Here is a 20,458-nt window from a genome sequence, read left to right as displayed (position 1 = left end):
TAGGTCACAGGATCAATCTCCAGTTTTAGGAGAAATTAAAGCATTCATATACACATGACGGGCATCTCATGTTACCATAGTTTTGAATTTTTCCAAATTTGGATTGAGGTATTTTAAAATTAGTTTTAAGGAAAGTAAATATCTTTCTTTAGTGCTGGGGAGTCTAGAAACATCAAACTTTTGTTTTCTTTATCATTATAGATATTGAAACAAATTGTTTAGAAGAAAAAAGCAAGAGAGACAATTTTACACAGTTGGTATTAGCATGTTTGGTAAGTTTTTAAAAATATTCTTCCCTTTTAAAAATCTGCATTTAACTGTTGTAATAGAAGTTAATCATGTTAATTATGGGGGATATTGACATTCAGTTGGCTTTTCTCATTATAAGGTGAAATTTGGGTTTTGAAATGGAGTGTTTTGTGAAATTAGACATGCTGTTTCTATGAAATTAGCATGTAACCATATCCATATCACTTAAACTATACATTCAAAACTGGTGATTTTCCTGACCTAGTAAGTTCCTAAGAAAAAGGTTAGCGTTTATAAAGTAAGTAGAAATGATTGTAGACAGCTTTTAAGTGGATTTTTCCCCTCATAACCTGTTAAAGAGAAAAAGAGCAGAGGTAGTTTAAAAATGATAAATTCTAGAACTTGTCATAATTGTTATCTAGTAAACCATTTTGTGTTCATAAATTTAGAACCAGGGAAAACTGCCATGGCTGAGACCTGGAAGAAGGTGCTTGTCTTTGCTATACTAGCATTAAAGTAGGAGGCTATAAAGTGCTGTATTAGGTGAAAATCCAGTTAAGCCAAATGTAATCTGACTAAAAATTTCATCTGTAGTTCTTGTCATTTATAGGTAGTATACAACATGGATATAATTTTGTAGTGAATTTTTTGAAAGCTGTTTATTAAATATTTCAATATTTGGAGTCATAATGTTTATTAAACTTCCAAGCCTTTTTATAAATTGTAGGTTGTTTTATAGAGAATATGATTTTTGTATTCTTATTTAGGAAGCTTTAGTTTGAATATATTTAAGGTTGTGGATGCAATGCTAAGGAATAAATGAACTTTAATGTTTTTTAATCCAGTATTTAGTTTCAGACACAGTCCTGAAGGAACGCCTGGATCCAGAAACACTGGAATCATTAGGGCTTATCAAACAATCGCAGCAGTTCAATCAAAAGTCAGTTAAAATCAAGACAAAACTCTTGTAAGTAAATTTATCTTACGTTGAAGATCAAGTAGCTGAGTATGTTTTTTTGTTCATATTTTGAATGCTAGTAGCTTCTTTGAAGATTATTTTGTTTGTGATTAGCATATATCTTGTGTTTTTTGCCTTCTAAAAGTAGCCTAATATTTTTGAGTCATCAGTGACCTTTACCTGTGTAAAACCAATGCTACTTTTGTCCATATTCAAAGTTAAAATAATACTCATGCTTTCATCATTAGCAATAAAATAATTTATGACTGACTGTACTTGGGGTATATTCTTAGTCAGAGATGGAAATAGTGATATGTTACCATTCCCTTATATTAACAATATCCTTCTCTTGTCTTATTTGTTTTCCCCATGTAATTAACATTGGGGTTCTCATATGAACCACTGTTATTTTTTACTCTAAAAGGTACACAAAGAGGTAAACTTACGAAAACTAATCTTATGATTGTTGTAGGTTGGAGATAAGAAAATTCGATGAGAATACAGTACTCTGTGCAAGCTTGTTAATTGAAATTAATTTTATCCCCTTAATGGTATTTTATCTGATTTCAGTTATAAGCAGCAGAAATTCAATTTGTTAAGAGAAGAGAATGAAGGTTATGCCAAGCTGATTGCTGAATTGGGGCAAGATTTATCTGGAAGCATTACTAGTGATTTAATGTTAGAAAATATCAAATCTTTAATAGGTAAGATATACATCTGTATAGTATGTGTTGTTAAGATAACCAGTTGTTTTAACTGTTGGAGAATATCCATAAAGACAAAATGAGTGCATTCCATATACTTATTTTTTTTTTTCAGTTAAGGAATGGGAGAGGTGTTTAGATTTTACTTTTAATGTTTTATCAGTAATTATAAAATTTAGCGTGATATTTGTGAGAAATCTTTTTGTCACTATTACTTGTATGTTAATATTAGGTCCTGCTCTGTCTAATCTTTCTTTTTTTTTGGGAGGGGGTCCTGAGTGGTAAACCAGTGCTTTCAAAAGAGAATGGATGACAAAGAACAGGATGGACTGTTCTGATACAGAATGCCCTATGTTCCTTTAGTATTTCTATTTTTAATTTTTAAGTATTTCTCTATCCTTTATGGAGGACCGAAAAGCAAACATGAAAACTTTAATACAGTAAATCTTCAGTGAACTCTTGAAACCTACAGATGTGTAATTTTGAACTTGATTTTCAAAATAACTTTATTAGGGACTTTGATACATATTTTATCTTTGTAATAGCCTTTTAAAGTCAGTGCAACAGCGATGGCAAAAGTGTAACAGATAGGAAAGTTTTATTCTCTCTACCCTTTAAGTAGAATTTCTGTAGCATTACTTTTTTCTTCTTATTTGCATTGCGTGTTTGGAGGAAGTAGTTGACTACTATAGAAAAGATGAATGAGTACTAGAAAAATAGGGTAATCCAGATTTTCCTAAGGTGGAAAGAGTCTTCAATTATTTGCTAGGTGTTTCGCTGTCTTAGGGAAGATTTTGCACCACCTGCCAGAGGAGTCATATTTTGTGCCTCACTTGTTATATCCTAGGGGTGCTTATCCTCAGCTTCTTGGTTCTTTCTGTTTTTTAGAGTTTATATATGACTAAGAAAGAGGGAGAAGGCATCCCAATCCTTATTTCCTTCCTCTTGTGCTTTGTGTAGGAATCCAAATAAAACTGTATTTACTATAATCACCCTTGTTCTTACCAACAAGTAAGTACCTTTTAGTTCATTTTTTAAATTTTTATTTTTTTTTAAGAGATGGTGTCTCATTATGTCTAGGCTAGTCTTGAACTCATGGGCTCAAGTGATCCTCCCGCCTTGGCCTCCCAAAGTACTGGGATTAAAGGTGTGAGCCACTGTGCCTGACCAAATAATAGCTTCTAGTTTAAATTTACGCTTTTCTTTGAAGTTTATCTAGTTCCAGCAGCTGATCTTGGTTTCTTTGCTGTTTCTTCCAGTTGTCAATTTAACATCAAGATGGGCAGCCCCTTAGGGCTGTGGGACTCTTGCTTACCTGTGTGGCAGTAACCCGTTTTTAAAAACCTTCCTGTGGTGGTCCCTTTCTGTTCGTTCGTTCTTTATATCTTTCTTTTATTTTTCTTTCTTTGATTTCTTTCTTTTCCTTCTTTTCTTTCTTTCTGATGGAGTCTCACTTTGTCGCCGCCAGGTTGGAGTGCAGTGGTGCAATCTCAGCTCACTGCAACCTCTGCCTCCTGGGTTCAAGCAGTTCTCCTGCCTCATCCTCCTGAGTAGCTGGGAATCGAGGAACTTGCCATCACACACAGCTAATTTTTATATTTTTAGTAGAGACAGGATTTCACCATGTTGGCCAGGTTGGTTTTGAACTTCTGACCTCAGGTGATCTGTCCACCTTGGCCTCCCAGACCACTGCATCCTGCCCCTTTCTGTTCTTTCTAGGGTAGGCGCCAGACTCTCCTGAAGTGTTTTTTGATCTAGCTTGAGAAGCTTGTCAGTAATGCTTTGCTGTAAGTTTGTCTTTCCTTGTACCCTATCATGTACTTAAGATAGCATTCCCCACATAAAAATTCTGTGCTTTGTAAGATCCTTAGACTTTTCTTTTTTTTTCTTTTTTTACTTTAGATCCTTTTTTTGTTGACATCTGTTTCTTCTTCTGTTTCTTGTGAGTTTATACCTTTTTATTCCTTTGTTAGTTGGGGAATATTTCAAAGGGATTTTCTTGACGGTGTGCTTTTATCTTACTAGACAATGTACACTACTTACTGTTCTTGAACTTTGCTCTTGGGAGTATAGGCTGCGATCCTGTTTCTGATGAACAGTGTAACAAACACAACTGCAAGTTCATGAGGCGTATGGATAGTCCATGAGTATAAACAATTTCATTTATTGGTCTAAACCTATTTTCTAACTTACTAAGTGGCACTCAAATGTCACCTTCTTAGTGAAGCCTTCCCTGCCCACCCCTGTCAAAATTCCCTACTATTCCCTGATTATTTTTCTTTTTTTGCATGTATCACTATATAATATACTCTGTACCTCCTCCCTCTCCCCCTGCACCTAAGCTCTGTTAGGACTGGGGTTTTGTTAAGTACCTCATCCTTAATAGTTGGTATGTGGGTGATAAATAAATACTCGGTTAAAAGGAATGAATATTTACTCTATTCTTGCATAGTCTATACTGACTCTTAGCGTTTTTTTCCTGACATGGAGAATTTTAGAAAGTTCATCTCTCTGTCTCAATGTTTATTTATCTCTGGCTAGATGATTTCCTCCTGCCCAATTGTCTGATAAATTAACTTTTTTTTTCTTGAGACAGAGTCTTGCTTCATCGCCCGGGCTGGAGTGCAGTGGCGTGATATTGGCTCTCCACACCTCTGCCTCCCAAGTTCAAATGATTCTTGTACCTCAGCCTCCTGAGTAGCTGGAATTAAATACAGGCACGTGCCACCATGTCCAGCCAATTTTTTTTTCTGTTTTTAGTAGAGATGGGGTTTCACTAAGTTGGCTGGGCTGGTCTTGAAGTCCTGGCCTCAAGTCATCTGCCTGCCTCAGCCTCCCAAAGTGCTGGGATTTATAGGTATGAGCCCCTGCACCCAGCCTGAATGAAACCTTTTTCATTGATGTGAAAATAGAGGTTGAAACTTCAATTCCAATGAGTATTCTTTCAGTGTTCTTTTTTTTTTTTTTTTTTTTTTTAAATTTTTTATTGGATTATAGGTTTTGGGGTACATGAGCAGAGCATGCAAGACAGTTGCGTAGGTACACACATGGCAGTGTGCTTTGCTTTTCTTCTCCCCTTCACCCACATTTGGCATTTCTCCCCAGGCTATCCCTCCCCACCTCCCCCTCCCACTGGCCCTCCCCTTTTCCCCCCAATAGACCCCAGTGTTTAGTACTCCCCTTTCTGTGTCCATGTGTTCTCATTTTTCATCACCCACCTATGAGTGAGAATATGCGGTGTTTCATTTTCTGTTCTTGTGTCAGTTTGCTGAGGATGATGTTTTCCAGATTCATCCATGTCCCTACAAACGACACGAACTCATCATTTCTGATTGCTGCATAATATTCCATGGTGTATATGTGCCACATTTTTCCAATCCAGTCTATTATCAATGGGCATTTGGGTTGATTCCAGGTCTTTGCTATTGTAAACAGTGCTGCAATGAACATTCGTGTACATGTCTCCTTATAGTAGAACGATTTATAGTCTTTTGGATATATACCCAGTAATGGGATTGCTGGGTCAAATGGAATTTCTATTTCTAAGGCCTTGAGGAATCGCCACACTGTCTTCCACAATGGTTGAACTAATTTACACTCCCACCAACAGTGTAAAAGTGTTCCTTTTTCTCCACATCCTCTCCAGCATCTGTTGTCTCCAGATTTTTTAATGATCGCCATTCTAACTGGCGTGAGATGGTATCTCAATGTGGTTTTGATTTGCATCTCTCTGATGACCAGTGACGATGAGCATTTTTTCATATGATTGTTGGCCTCATATATGTCTTCTTTTGTAAAGTATCTGTTCATATCCTTTGCCCACTTTTGAATGGGCTTGTTTGTTTTTTTCCTGTAAATCTGCTTGAGTTGTTTGTAAATTCTGGATATCAGCCCTTTGTCAGATGGGTAGACTGCGAAAATTTTTTTCTTTCTGTTGGTTGCCGATCCACTCTAGTGACTGTTTCTTTTGCCGTGCAGAAGCTGTGGAGTTTCATTAGGTCCCATTTGTCTATTTTGGCTTTTGTTGCCAATGCTCTTGGTGTTTTGTTCATGAAGTCCTTGCCTACTCCTATGTCCTGGATAGTTTTGCCTAGATTTCCTTCTAGGGTTTTTATGGTGCCAGGTCTTATGTTTAAGTCTTTAATCCATCTGGAGTTAATTTTAGTGTAAGGTGTCAGGAAGGGGTCCAGTTTCTGCTTTCTGCACATGGCTAGCCAGTTTTCCCAACACCATTTGTTAAACATGGAATCCTTGCCCCATTGCTTGTTTTTGTCAGGTTTATCAAAGATTGTATAGTTGTATGTATGTTGTGTTGCCTCCGGTGCCTCTGTTTTGTTCCATTGGTCTATATCTCTGTTTTGGTACCAGTACCATGCTGTTTTGATTACTGTAGCCTTGCAGTATAGTTTGAAATCTGGTAGTGTGATGCCCCCCGCTGTGTTCTTTTTGCTTAGAATTGACTTGGCTATGCGGGCTCACTTTTGGTTCCATATGAAGTTCATGGTGGTTTTTTCCAGTTCTGTGAAGAAAGTCAATGGTAGCTTGATGGGGATAGCGTTGATTCTGTAAATTACTTTGGGCAGTATAGCCATTTTCACGATATTAATTCTTCCTAACCATGAACATGGAATGTTTCTCCATCTGTTTGTGTCCTCTCTGATTTCATTGAGCAGTGGTTTGTAGTTCTCCTTGAAGAGGTCCCTTACGTTCCTTGTGAGTTGTATTCCAAGGTATTTTATTCTTTTTGTAGCAATTGCGAATGGCAGTTCGCTCTTGATTTGGCTTTCTTTAAGTCTGTTATTGGTGTAGACGAATGCTTGTGATTTTTGCACATTGATTTTATATCCTGAGACTTTGCTGAAGTTGTTTATCAGTTTCAGGAGTTTTTGGGCTGAGGCGATGGGGTCTTCTAGGTATACTATCATGTCGTCTGCAAATAGAGACAATTTGGCTTCCACCTTTCCTATTTGAATACCCTTTATTTCTTTTTCTTGCCTGATTGCTCTGGCTAGAACTTCCAGTACTATATTGAATAGGAGTGGTGAGAGAGGGCATCCTTGTCTAGTACCAGATTTCAAAGGGAATGCTTCCAGTTTTTTCCCATTCAGTATGATATTGGCTGTTGGTTTGTCATAAATAGCTTTTATTACTTTGAGATACGTTCCATCAATACCGAGTTTATTGAGGGTTTTTAGCATAAAGGGCTGTTGAATTTTGTCAAATGCCTTCTCTGCGTCAATTGAGATAATCATGTGGTTTTCGTTTTTGGTTCTGTTTATGTGGTGAATTACGTTGATAGACTTGCGTATGTTGAACCAGCCTTGCATCCCCGGGATGAATCCTACTTGATCATGATGAATAAGTTTTTTGATTTGCTGTTGCAATCGGCTTGCCAATATTTTATTGAAGATTTTTGCATCTATGTTCATCATGGATATTGGCCTGAAGTTTTCTTTTCTTGTTGGGTCTATGCCGGGTTTTGGTATCAGGATGATGTTGGTCTCATAAAATGATTTGGGAAGGATTCCCTCTTTTTGGATTGTTTGAAATAGTTTTAGAAGGAATGGTACCAGCTCCTCCTTGTGTGTCTGGTAGAATTCGGCTGTGAACCCATCTGGACCTGGGCTTTTTTTGTGTGGTAGGCTCTTAATTGCTGCCTCAACTTCAGACCTTGTTATTGGTCTATTCATAGTTTCAGCTTCCTCCTGGTTTAGGCTTGGGAGGACACAGGAGTCCAGGAATTTATCCATTTCTTCCAGGTTTACTAGTTTATGTGCATAGAGTTGTTTGTAATATTCTCTGATGATGGTTTGAATTTCTGTGGAATCTGTGGTGATTTCCCCTTTATCATTTTTTATTGCATCTATTTGGTTGTTCTCTCTTTTATTTTTAATCAATCTGGCTAGTGGTCTGTCTATTTTGTTGATCTTTTCAAAAAACCAGCTCTTGGATTTATTGATTTTTTGAAGGGTTTTTCGTGTCTCAATCTCCTTCAGCTCAGCTCTGATCTTAGTTATTTCTTGTCTTCTGCTGGGTTTTGAGTTTTTTTGATCTTGCTCCTCTAGCTCTTTCAATTTTGACGATAGGGAGTCAATTTTGGATCTCTCCATTCTCCTCATATGGGCACTTATTGCTATATACTTTCCTCTAGAGACTGCTTTAAATGTGTCCCAGAGGTTCTGGCACGTTGTGTCTTCATTCTCATTGGTTTCGAAGAACTTCTTTATTTCTGCCTTCATTTCGTTGTTTACCCAGTCAACATTCAAGAGCCAGTTGTTCAGTTTCCATGAAGCTGTGCGGTTCTGGGTCGGTTTCTGAATTCTGAGTTCTAACTTGATTGCACTATGGTCTGAGAGGCTGTTTGTTATGATTTCAGTTGTTTTGCATTTGTTGAGCAGTGCTTTACTTCCAATTATGTGGTCAATTTTAGAGTAGGTGTGATGTGGTGCTGAGAAGAATGTATATTCTGTGGATTTGGGGTGGAGAGTTCTGTAAATGTCCACCAGGTTTGCTTGCTCCAGGTCTGAGTTCAAGCCCTGGGTATCCTTGTTGATTTTCTGTCTGGTTGATCTGTCTAGTATTGACAGTGGAGTGTTAAAGTCTCCCACTATTATTGTGTGGGAGTCTAAGTCCTTCTGTAAGTCATTAAGAACTTGCCTTATGTATCTGGGTGCTCCTGTGTTGGGTCCATATATGTTTAGGATCGTTAGCTCTTCTTGTTGTATCGATCCTTTTACCATTATGTAATGGCCTTCTTTGTCTCTTTTGATCTTTGTTGCTTTAAAGTCTATTTTATCAGAGATGAGAATTGCAACTCCTGCTTTTTTTTGCTTTCCATTAGCTTGGTAAATCTTCCTCCATCCCTTTATTTTGAGCCTTTGTGTATCCTTGCATGTGAGATGGGTTTCCTGGATACAGCACACTGATGGGTTTTGGCTTTTTATCCAATTTGCCAGTCTGTGTCTTTTGATTGGTGCATTTAGTCCATTTACATTTAGGGTTAATATTGTTATGTGTGAATTTGATACTGCCATTTTGATTCTAAGTGGCTGTTTTGCCTGTTAGTTGTTGTAGATTCTTCATTATGTTGACGCTCTTTAGCATTCAGTGTGATTTTGGAATGGCTGGTACTGATTGATCCTTTCTATGTGTAGTGCCTCTTTTAGGAGCTCTTGTAAAGCAGGCCTGGTGGTGACAAAATCTCTGAGTACTTGTTTGTTCGCAAAGGATTTTATTCTTCCTTCACTTCTGAAGCTCAGTTTGGCTGGATATGAAATTCTGGGTTGAAAGTTCTTTTCTTTAAGAATGTTGAATATTGGCCCCCACTCTCTTCTGGCTTGTAGTGTTTCTGCCGAGAGATCTGCTGTGAGTCTGATGGGCTTCCCTTTGTGGGTGACCCGACCTTTCTCTCTGGCTGCCCTTAGTATTCTCTCCTTTATTTCAACCCTGTTGAATCTGACGATTATGTGCCTTGGGGTTGCTCTTCTTGTGGAATATCTTTGTGGTGTTCTCTGTATTTCCTGCAATTGAGTGTTGGCTTGTCTTGCTAGGTGGGGGAAATTTTCCTGGATGATGTCCTGAAGAGTATTTTCCAGCTGGGATTCATTCTCTTCGTCCCCTTCTGGTACACCTATCAAACGTAGGTTAGGTCTTTTCACATAGTCCCACATTTCTTGGAGACTTTGTTCATTCCTTTTTGCGCTTTTTTCTCTGATCTTGGTTTCTCGTTTTATTTCATTGAGTTGGTCTTCGACTTCAGATATTCTTTCTTCTGCTTGGTCAATTCGGCTATTGAAACTTGCGTTTGCTTCGCGAAATTCTCGTATTGTGTTTTTCAGCTCCTTTAATTCATTCATATTCCTCTCTAAGGTATCCATTCTTGTTATCATTTCCTCGAATCTTTTTTCAAATCTTTTTTCAAGGTTCTTAGTTTCTTTGCATTGATTTAATACATGATCTTTTAGCTCACAAAAGTTTCTCCTTATCCATCTTCTGAAGTCTAATTCCGTCATTTCGTCACAGTCATTCTCCGTCCAGCTTTGTTCCCTTGCTGGTGAGGAGTTTTGGTCCTTTCTAGGAGGCGAGGTGTTCTGGTTTCAGGTGTTTTCCTCCTTTTTGCGCTGGTTTCTTCCCATCTTTGTGGATTTGTCCGCTGGTCGTCTGCGTAGTTGCTGACTTTTCGTTTGGGTCTCTGAGTGGACAGCCAGAATGTTGATGATGAAGTATTTCTGTTGCTTGGTTTTCCTTCTACTAGTCTAGCCCCTTCGCTGTACGACTGTTGAGGTCCGCTCCAGACCCTGCTTGTCTGGGGTGCACCTCTAGTAGCCGTGGCACAGCGAGGGATGCTACCAGTTTCTTTTTCTGCTCTCTTTGTCCCAGGATGATGCCTGCCTAATGACAGTCTTTTGGATATAGAGGGGTCAGGGAGCTGCTTGAGGAGACAGTTTGTACTTTATAGGGGTTTAATTGCTGAGCTGTGCACTCTGTTGTTCATTCAGGGCTGTTAGGCTGCTATGTTTGATTCTGCTGCAACACAGCTCATTAAACAACCCTTTTTTTTTTCTCAAATGCTCTGTGTTGAGGGGTTTGGGCTTTATTTTTGGATGTCCGATCAGGTGTCCTGCCCAGCTCAAAGGCAGACTAGCCACTGTTTGGCTGCCGAGGCTCCTCCCAGCTGTTGTGTGATTCGTGCTGTTCCTGCCTGCTCTGCTGTGATCTCCGCCACGCCCTGCGGCGGAGTCTCTTAGTTGTAGCGTGTTGCCTCAGCAACGGCAGGCTGCGTCAGCAGTGGGCGTGTATCTCAGTTGGGGCGGGTTGCCTCGGCAACGGCTGGCTGCCTCAGCAGTGGGCGTGTATATCAGTTGGGGCAGGTTGCCTCCGTAGTGGTGGACGCCCCTCCCCCACAGAGCGTCTCGGACCGTCTGCCCGGGATAGTTTGAAATCGCGGTTTTGTTCGTCCCACTGGGTATCCCAAACGATCTGTCCCTGCAATCCCCTGGGCTGGGCTACTGTGCAAGTCTCGTTCAGTCTCAAGTCCAGCCCTCTCAAGTCTCAGGTTGCCGGTTCAACAAGGCACCCGGACAAGCGCGCCCTGTGGGGATTGCTGGGTAGGGCCGGCCGCCGCCGCCCCGGCTGCCGGCTTCGCCAGGCAGACCTACTGCCTGGCGTCCCGTGTCTTTTTATACTTGGGAGTTTCCCCGTTCTGTGGGCAACAAAGATCAGTCTGGAAATGCAGCACTGACTCACCGTTTGCGAATTCTACGCGGGCTCCAATCCTGGGTTGTTCTCACAGCGCCATCTTGAGTCCCCCCCTCTTTCAGTGTTCTTAGCATTTATTGGATTCCCTCTTAGTGCAGACTTCATCCAGGCCTTGTCTCATCTGTCCAGAACAGCTTACTCACCAGCATCCTGTTTTTCTTGGCCTTTTTCGATGTGTTTCTCTGTATTTATTCCATTGTTTTCTGTTTAGGAACAGTCTAGACAGGTAATACCTCCTTCACCAGCCTGTGTTAGAAACTGATACCTAGTTTGGTGCATGTACATTCAGGGTACTTGGTCTGACTGGGATAAATCCTTACTTATCATCCTTTAGTTAAAAGGCAGTTTTTTGGCTGGATGCGGTGGCTCAAGCCTGCAATCTCAGCACTTTGGGTGGCCGAGGACGGCTGATCACCTGAGGTCAGTAGTTTGAGACCAGCCAGGCCAACATGGTGAAACCCCGTTTCTGCTGAAACCACAAAAATCAGTTGGGCACAGTGGCATGTGCCTGTAATCCCAGCTACTCTGAAGGCTTGGGCAGGAGAATTACTGGAACCCAGGAAATGGAGGTTGCAGTGAACTGAGATCACGCCACTGGACTCCAGCCTGGGTGACAGACTGAGACACTGTCCAAAAAAAAAAGCAGCAGTTATTTGCTCCCAAAAGATTCTGGCACATCAACATTTTTATGTCCTGTCAGGTAGCCTGGGGCTATTTACTACCCATGCAAGCAAGGAAGCAGAACCATTATGCATCTGCATAGTAATTGTTATCTGACAATGTGAACAACGTATTTAACAGGAATGAGTAGTGAACAGTAGATTATTGAGCTGCCAAGTCATAGACACCATACAAGTGGCCCTTGCTTGAAGATGGCAAAAAAAAAAAAATCTTTTAGAAATTAGAGGAAAGAATGTCACAGGTGGACTCCTTTATTTGCTGAACTAAGCTGTAAGAACTCCACTCTTTTGGATGCCCTTCAAAAAAAAATCAAAGCATGATGCTGTACACTTTAAATGTATATAATAAAAACACATGATTGCTAAGTATTCTTTCCTTTCTTCTAAATCAGTGGTCAGCAAATATTTTCTGTAAAGGGTGAGATAGTAAATATTTTTTGGTTTTGTGGACTGTATGGTTTCTGTTGTAGCTACTCAATTCTGCCATTGTAGTGTAAAAATAGCTATTGATAGTACATAAGTAAATCTGACTATGGGCCAATAAAATGTTATTTACAAAAACAGACAGCTGAATGGATTTAACCCACAAGGCATAGTTTGCCTATTCTTGCTGTAAATCAAAGTTCTGCCTAAAAACTAATCATGGAGCTAGGTTATTTGAGCCTAGCTTTAGAGAGTGAAAATAGTTCTTCCTGATTTTGGGTTTTAGTGGTCCAGGACTTTTAAGTCCTATGCTTTAACCCATTTACCTTCTCTTGCAGAACCAGAGCTTCCTTCATCAAACCTCAAGACCTTCATTTGTTACCTGGTGTTAAAGGGTATAGATTTGGCTAGAGAAGGGTAGAGTGAGAGTCTTTACCTCTTCAGTCGCTCCAGTGACCAGAGTAACATTAAAAACAAAATAAATCCTCTGGCCAAACGATTATTTTCGGATAGATTATGGTACATTTTACCCTTTGACTACATGATTTTGAGTGTACTTAGTATTTTATCTTTGGTTCAGTCTGAATATAGGGTCCATTTAGCCTAGACACTTCTTATTGTGCCAGCTTTCTCCTATCCCTTTGAAAGGGAAGTTGGCTGCCTTCTTTACCTAAATTTTTACATTATTGAAGTTTCTTGGCTATATGTTAGAAGTTTTCCCTTCATAGTATGAAAAAGAAGACGGCAATTGGTGTTTCCAACTATAGGGTTTTTTGGTTGTTATTTATTTTTTTATTTTTATTTTGAGACAGGGTCTGGCTCTGTTGTGCAAGCTGTATTGCAGTGATATAATCTTGGCTCACTGCAACATTTGCCTTCTGGACTCAGCCTTCCAAATAGCTGGTACTATAGGCACACACCACCATGCCCAGCTAATTTTTATATTTTTTTTTGTAGAGACAGGGTTTTGCCATGTTGATCTGGCTGGTCTTGAACTCCTGAGCTCAGGCTATCCACATGCCTTGGCCTCCGAAATTGTTGGGACTATAGGCGTGAGCCACTGTGCCTGGCCTTGTTACTGTTTTTTACATCATACTTTTATTTTGTTATTCATTAGTTCTTGCTTTGAGATGTGCAGCTTTTTGCAAATAGTGTTTCTTAGGAATAGTCTAGCATAGATTTTTATTAGCTTGCTTCTAAAGAAATTCTTTTTACATGCTAGATCATTTTATTTTGTTAAAAACATGCTTTTCTTTGTCTCCTAAGGTCCATTCTCTTAGGAACATGATGATTGAGGCTATAATTCTGTTTTCTTGTCTGAAATTTATAGGCTGGACATCTCTCTTAGTTAGGTCTGCAATATTATCTTGGTCTTTTATTTTTCTGTTAACATCTTAATTTGGCCTAATTTCTGCAAGAGTCATTGTCAGTTTGATCATATTTCTATGATCAAACTGAAAATGTCGCTGTCACTGTCGCTGTAACATACTGGCCATTTTTTTCTATCTTTGGGGAGACTCCAGTTGCTTTTTATTGCATTTCTTCAAAGATGTATCATTCAAAAGGTGTGAACTCTCCTCAAGGGTAGCATAATCATTTAATTAATCACTGTAATTTTTTAGCTTTATTCAGACTTCATTGACATGTAATAGAATGCACATATTTAAAGTGTACAATTTGACTTTTAACATACGTATACCTGTGTGAAAACACCACAAACAAGATAATACACGTTCCTCCCACTTCCCCTGAAGTTTTCGCTTGCCTCTTTGTGTTTATCCCTCCTCTCTCCTCTCTTCTCTATTTTTCCAGAGAATCATAAGCACCTGGCAGATGGTGGGTAATTACTTCATACTTATTTAAATGAAGGAGGGAATCTATGGGCATTGTCGATCTGCAGTTTCTTTATTTTTTCCACTTATTCTCTTTAAATGTGGTTTCTTGTTTGTTCCTCAAAAGGCATAAGGGTGTGTGTGTAAATATATATAAATGTGTGTGTGTATGAATGTAACTGGTGGTAGAGGTAGGGAGCAAGGTTTATGATCTCTCCAAACGTCACATGACTATCAGTGCTTGGGCTGGACAAAAGTCTTTCTAAGATGTTTGCATACAAGACTGCTTATATTCTTCTATAGCTGCCATTAGGAAAACATTTTGGATATTCAGACTTACTGATTATTACTAGAGTCTCACTGTGTATGAACTAGCTTAAATATTAATTAAAACACCAAGATTTAAAAAATAATTTTCAGGTGGGCATGGTGGCTCATGCCTGCAATCCCAGCACTCTGGGAAGCTAAGACAGAAGGATCACTTGAGATCAGGAGTTTGAGACCAGCCTGAGCAACATAGTGAGACCCCATTTCTACAAAATGTTGTCTAGGCGTGTTGGTGTGCATCTGTTGTCTTAGCCAGTTGGGAGGGTAAGACGGGAAGATCACTTGAGCCCAGGAGTGTGAGGTTGCAGTGAGCTATGAATGCACCACTACACTCCAGTGTGGGCAACAGAGCGAGACCCTGTCTCTAAAAATAATAATAAAAGTAAATGGAAATAATTATCTAAACTTTCAGTTGGTTACAGCTACCTTTTCTGTGTTATGGATAAAATTGATTGGACTTACGGCACCAGAGATATGTCATAGAAAACTCATGAACCAGGTTTTCTTTAATGAAAGATGCAAAGGTGGTACCTCTTAGAAATAAAAGTATATACCTCTTGTTTCAGATTACTGCCTTAAATTGCACCTAGAAATAAAATGGGTCGTTGACAGTCATCACTGATAGAATAGCCTTGATGGAGTAATGCTGTTAAATAAAACATAATGCTCATGGTTCACATTTCAGCATATTGAAAATGTAAACTTAAAAGCAATGTGAATGAAACAGTTAAAAGATTTTCATCTAACATGTTGCTGTTCCATCGTTTATTCATGAGTTTTGTGTATGTAGCCTAATGGGTAATTACAAGCCAGCCAGTTTGTCAAAAATTATATTCAGTGTTTCTTTTGTCTTCTATGATACAACGTTAATTCATTTTTATTTAGTGATGTAATTTTTTATATTTAATGTAGGAGAAGTTACGTGATTGGAGAATTTGCTAGATCTTACTTCCATAATCATCAGTATTACAGCATTTTGAAGGCATTTTTCATCTTTGTTTAGGCTTCATTGACACACAATAAAACGCACATATTTAAGTTGTACAATTTGAGTTTTAACATATGTATACATCTGTGAAAACACCGCAAACAGGATACTGCACATTTCTCCTACTCCTCCTCAATTTTCCTCTTCTTGGCTCATTGCAACCTCTGCCTTCCGGGCTCAGGTAATCCTCCCGCCTCAGCCTTCTGAGTAGCCGCGACTACAGGCATGCGCCACCATGCCTGGCTATTTTTTTTGTAGTAATGGGGTTTTGTCATGTTGCTCAGGCTGGTTTCAAACAGCTGGACTCAAGTGACTTACCCGCTTCAGTTTTCCAAAGTGCTGGGATTACAGGCGTGAGCCGCTGCGCCCAGCCTGATCTGCTTTTTTGTTACTGTAGATTAATTTCTTTTTTCTAGAATGTCTATAAATCGAATCATACAGTGTGTACTTTTTTTTTTGGTCTGGCTTATTTCATTCAGCATATTTTGTGATTCTTTCATACTGTTGCTTGTATCAATAGTTCTTCCCTTTTTATTGTTGAGTATGTCCACTGTACTTATCCTTATTCCACTTATACTGCAAATTGTTTATCCATTTATATGTTGATGGACATTTGAGGAGAGGAGTGTTTTATATTACAAATAAACCTGCTGTGAACATTTGTGTACAAATCTTTGTATTGACATAGACATTTATTTCTCTTGGGTAAATACCTAGGCTGGGTCATATGGTAGGTGTAAGTTTAAATTTTAAAGAAACTGCCAATTTTACAAAGTGGTTGTACCATTTTAAATGCTGCCACCAGCAGCATTTAAGGATTTTAATTGCTGTTTTGGAATCACTTTTATATTCATAGGCCATACTTTTTGGAAGTACGGGGGAGGTAAAAATATTTAGAAATTTTCTTCCTAGAACTTCAGGGAAACGTCTTTTTGGAGAGTTTATGAAAATATGTAGCTTTTTTTTTTTTTTTTTAAAGTAAGACATGATCACTGCTTTAGTCCTCCTTTTCCTGAATATGAGAAGCAGAAGAAAATGTGTTCTTAAGTTTGGATCTCATAAAAAGGGAAAACTTGTATTTGGAGGATTTGGTTTTATAAGTGATTGCTAAGGTACAAAGAAACATTAGTTTTATAGAATTTAATATAAATAACTGTGGAGTTAATAAAAGTAACTGGAGAGATCTTCTTACAGAAGGGTTGGGACAGGTTTTATAGGTTATATAAAAATTTTCTTGGAAAAATCCCCTAACTCATCCATAAGGTATAAGTGTTTAGATCTAACATATGTCCCTAAATTGATCACAGTTCTTTTTTCCTCTAGTATTAGAAGAAATCGGTGTTTATTTGTTGGCCCAATGAAGTGGTTAGCTTGCATTTAGGGACTGTGTTTAATGAAATATACATATTTTATTTTATTATTATTTTTTAAATTTTTTATTGCATTTTAGGTTTTGGAGTACATGTGCAGAACATGCAAGACAGTTGCATAGGTACACACATGGCTGTGTGTTTTGCTTCCTTTCTCCCCTTCACCCACATTTGGCATTTCTCCCCAGGCTATCCCTCCCCAGCTCCCCCCACACCGCTGGCCCTCCCCTTTTCCCCCAAATAGACCCCAGTGTTTAGTACTCCCCTCCCTGTGTCCATGTGTTCTTATTTTTCATCACCCACCTATGAGTGAGAATATGCGGTATTTCATTTTCTGTTCTTGTGTCAGTTTGCTGAGAATGATGTTCTCCAGATTCATCCATGTCCCTACAAACGACACGAACTCATCATTTCTGATTGCTGCATAATATTCCATGGTGTATATGTGCCACATTTTCCCAATCCAGTCTATCATCGATGGGCATTTGGGTTGGTTCCAGGTCTTTGCTATTGTAAACAGTGCTGCACTGAACATTCGTGTGCATGTGTCCTTATAGTAGAACGATTTATAGTCCTTTGGATATATACCCAGTAATGGGATTGCTGGGTCAAATGGAATTTCTATTTCTAAGGCCTTGAGGAATCGCCACACTGTCTTCCACAATGGTTGAACTAATTTACACTCCCACCAACAGTGTAAAAGTGTTCCTTTTTCTCCACATCCTCTCCAGCATCTGTTGTCTCCAGATTTTTTAATGATCGCCATTCTAACTGGCGTGAGATGGTATCTCAATGTGGTTTTGATTTGCATCTCTCTGATGACCAGTGATGATGAGCATTTTTTCATATGATTGTTGGCCTCATATATGTCTTCTTTTGTAAAGTGTCTGTTCATATCCTTTGCCCATTTTTGAATGGGCTTGTTTGTTTTTTTCTTGTAAATCTGTTTGAGTTCTTTGTAAATTCTGGATATCAGCCCTTTGTCAGATGGGTAAACTGCAAAAATTTTTTCCCATTCTGTTGGTTGCCGATTCACTCTAGTGACTGTTTCTTTTGTTGTGCAGAAGCTGTGGAGTTTCATTAGGTCCCATTTGTCTATTTTGGCTTTTGTTGCCAATGCTTTTGGTGTTTTGTTCATGAAGTCTTTACCTACTCCTATGTCCTGGATGGTTTTGCCTAGATTTTCTTCTAGGGTTTTTATGGTGCCAGGTCTTATATTTAAGTCTTTAATCCATCTGGAGTTAATTTTAGTGTAAGGTGTCAGGAAGGGGTCCAGTTTCTGCTTTCTGCACATGGCTAGCCAGTTTTCCCAACACCATTTATTAAACAGGGAATCCTTTCCCCGTTGCTTGTTTTTGTCAGCTTTAATCAAAGATTGTATGGTTGTAGATATGTTGTGTTGCCTCCAATGCCCCTGTTCTGTTCCATTGGTCTATATCTCTGTTTTGGTACCAGTACCATGCTGTTTTGATTACTGTAGCCTTGTAGTATAGTTTGAAATCCGGTAGTGTGATGCCCCCCGCTGTGTTCTTTTTGCTTAGAATTGACTTGGCTATGCGGGCTCACTTTTGGTTCCATATGAAGTTCATGGTGGTTTTTTCCAGTTCTGTGAAGAAAGTCAATGGTAGCTTGAGGGGGATAGCATTGATTCTGTAAATTACTTTGGGCAGTATAGCCATTTTCACGATATTAATTCTTCCTAACCATAAACATGGAATATTTCTCCATCTGTTTGTGTCCTCTCTTACTTCGTTGAACAGTGGTTTATAGTTTTCCTTGAAGAGGTCCCTTACGTTACTTGTGAGTTGTATTCCTAGGTATTTTATTCTTTTTGTAGCAATTGTGAATGGCAGTTCGTTCTTGATTTGGCTTTCTTTAAGTCTGTTATTGGTGTAGAGGAATGCTTGTGATTTTTGCACATTGATTTTATATCCTGAGACTTTGCTGAAGTTGCTTATCAGTTTCAGGTGTTTTTGGGCTGAGGCGATGGGGTCTTCTGGGTATACTATCATGTCATCTGCAAATAGAGACAATTTGGCTTCCACCTTTCCTATTTGAATACTCTTTATTTCTTTTTCTTGCCTGATTGCTCTGGCTAGAACTTCCAGTACTATATTGAATAGGAGTGGTGAAAGAGGGCATCCTTGTCTAGTGCCGGATTTCAAAGGGAATGCTTCCAGTTTTTGCCCATTCAGTATGATATTGGCTGTTGGTTTGTCATAAATAGCTTTTATTACTTTGAGATACGTTCCATCGATACCGAGTTTATTGAGGGTTTTTAGCATAAAGGGCTGTTGAATTTTGTTGAATGCCTTTTCTATGTCAGTTGAGATAATCATGTGGTTTTTGTTTTTGGTTCTGTTTATGTGGTTAATGACATTTATAGACTTGCATATGTTGAACCAGCCTTGCATCCCCGGGATGAATCCTACTTGATCATGATGAATAAGTTTTTTGATTTGCTGTTGCAATCGGCTTGCCAATATTTCATTGAAGATTTTTGCATCTATGTTCATCATGGATATTGGCCTGAAGTTTTCTTTTCTTGTTGGGTGTCTGCCGGGTTTTGGTATCAGGATGATGTCGGTCTTATAAAATGATTTGGGAAGGATTCCCTCTTTTTGGATTATTTGGAATAGTTTCAGAAGGAATGGTACCAGCTCCTCTTTGTGTGTCTGGTAGAATTCGGCTGTGAACCCATCTGGACCTGGGCTTTTTTTTCTGTGGTAGACTCTTAATTGCTGCCTTGACTTCAGACCTTGTTATTGGTCTATTCGTAGTTTCAGCTTCCTCCTGGTTTAGGCTTGGGAGGACACAGGAGTCCAGGAATTTATCCATTTCTTCCAGGTTTACTAGTTTATGTGCATAGAGTTGTTTGTAATATTCTCTGATGTTGGTTTGAATTTCTGTGGAATCTGTGGTGATTTCCCCTTTATCATTTTTTATTGCATCTTTTTGGTTGTTCTCTCTTTTCTTTTTTATCAATCTGGCTAGTGGTTTGTCTATTTTGTTGATCTTTTAAAAAAACCAGCTCTTGGATTTATTGATTTTTTTTGAAGGGTTTTTCGTGTCTCTATCTCCTTCATTTCAGCTCTGATCTTAATTATTTCTTATCTTCTGCTAGGTTTTGAGTTTTTTTGATCTTGCTCCTTTAGCTCTTTCAATTTTGATGATAGGGTGTCAATTTTGGATCTCTCCATTCTCCTCATATGGGCACTTATTGCTATATATTTTCCTCTAGAGACTGCTTTAAATGTGTCCTAGAGATTCTGGCATGTTGTGTCTTTGTTCTCATTGGTTTTGAAGAACTTCTTTATTTTTGCCTTCATTTCATTGTTTATACAGTCAACATTCAAGAGCCAGTTGTTCAGTTTCCATGAAGCTGTGCGGTTCTGGGTAGGTTTCTGAATTCTGAGTTCTAACTTGATTGCACTATGGTCTGAGAGACTGTTTGTTATGATTTCAGTTGTTTTGCATTTGTTGAGGAGTGCTTTACTTCCAATTATGTGGTCAATTTTAGAGTAGGTGTGATGTGGTGCTGAGAAGAATGTATATTCTGTGGATTTGGGGTGGAGAGTTCTGTAAATGTCTATCAGGTTTGCTTGCTCCAGGTCTGAGTTCAAGCCCTGGATATCCTTGTTGATTTTCTGTCTGGTTGATCTGTCTAAT

General features: G+C 38.8%; 1 protein-coding gene across 8 annotated transcripts in view; it reads left to right on the top strand.

The window, feature by feature from the left end:
• THOC2 (THO complex subunit 2) overlaps window positions 1-20,458 on the top strand; it is a 143,458-nt gene that overhangs the window by 35,594 nt on the left and 87,406 nt on the right. For all 8 annotated transcript variants that reach the window (XR_013531389.1, XR_013531390.1, XM_002763232.7 and 5 more), the window contains exons 5-7: window positions 202-272; window positions 1,095-1,216; window positions 1,778-1,911. Coding sequence is in view for 6 of the 8 variants with exons in the window: in XM_002763232.7 (XP_002763278.3) it covers window positions 202-272; window positions 1,095-1,216; window positions 1,778-1,911 (327 nt within the window). In the remaining 2 variants the exon portion in view is untranslated. The remainder of the gene's footprint in view (window positions 1-201; window positions 273-1,094; window positions 1,217-1,777; window positions 1,912-20,458) is intronic.

Source organism: Callithrix jacchus, chromosome X, assembly GCF_049354715.1.
Source record: "Callithrix jacchus isolate 240 chromosome X, calJac240_pri, whole genome shotgun sequence".
Taxonomy (NCBI): Eukaryota; Metazoa; Chordata; class Mammalia; order Primates; family Cebidae; genus Callithrix; species Callithrix jacchus.
This window is presented reverse-complemented; position numbering and strand designations above follow the sequence as displayed.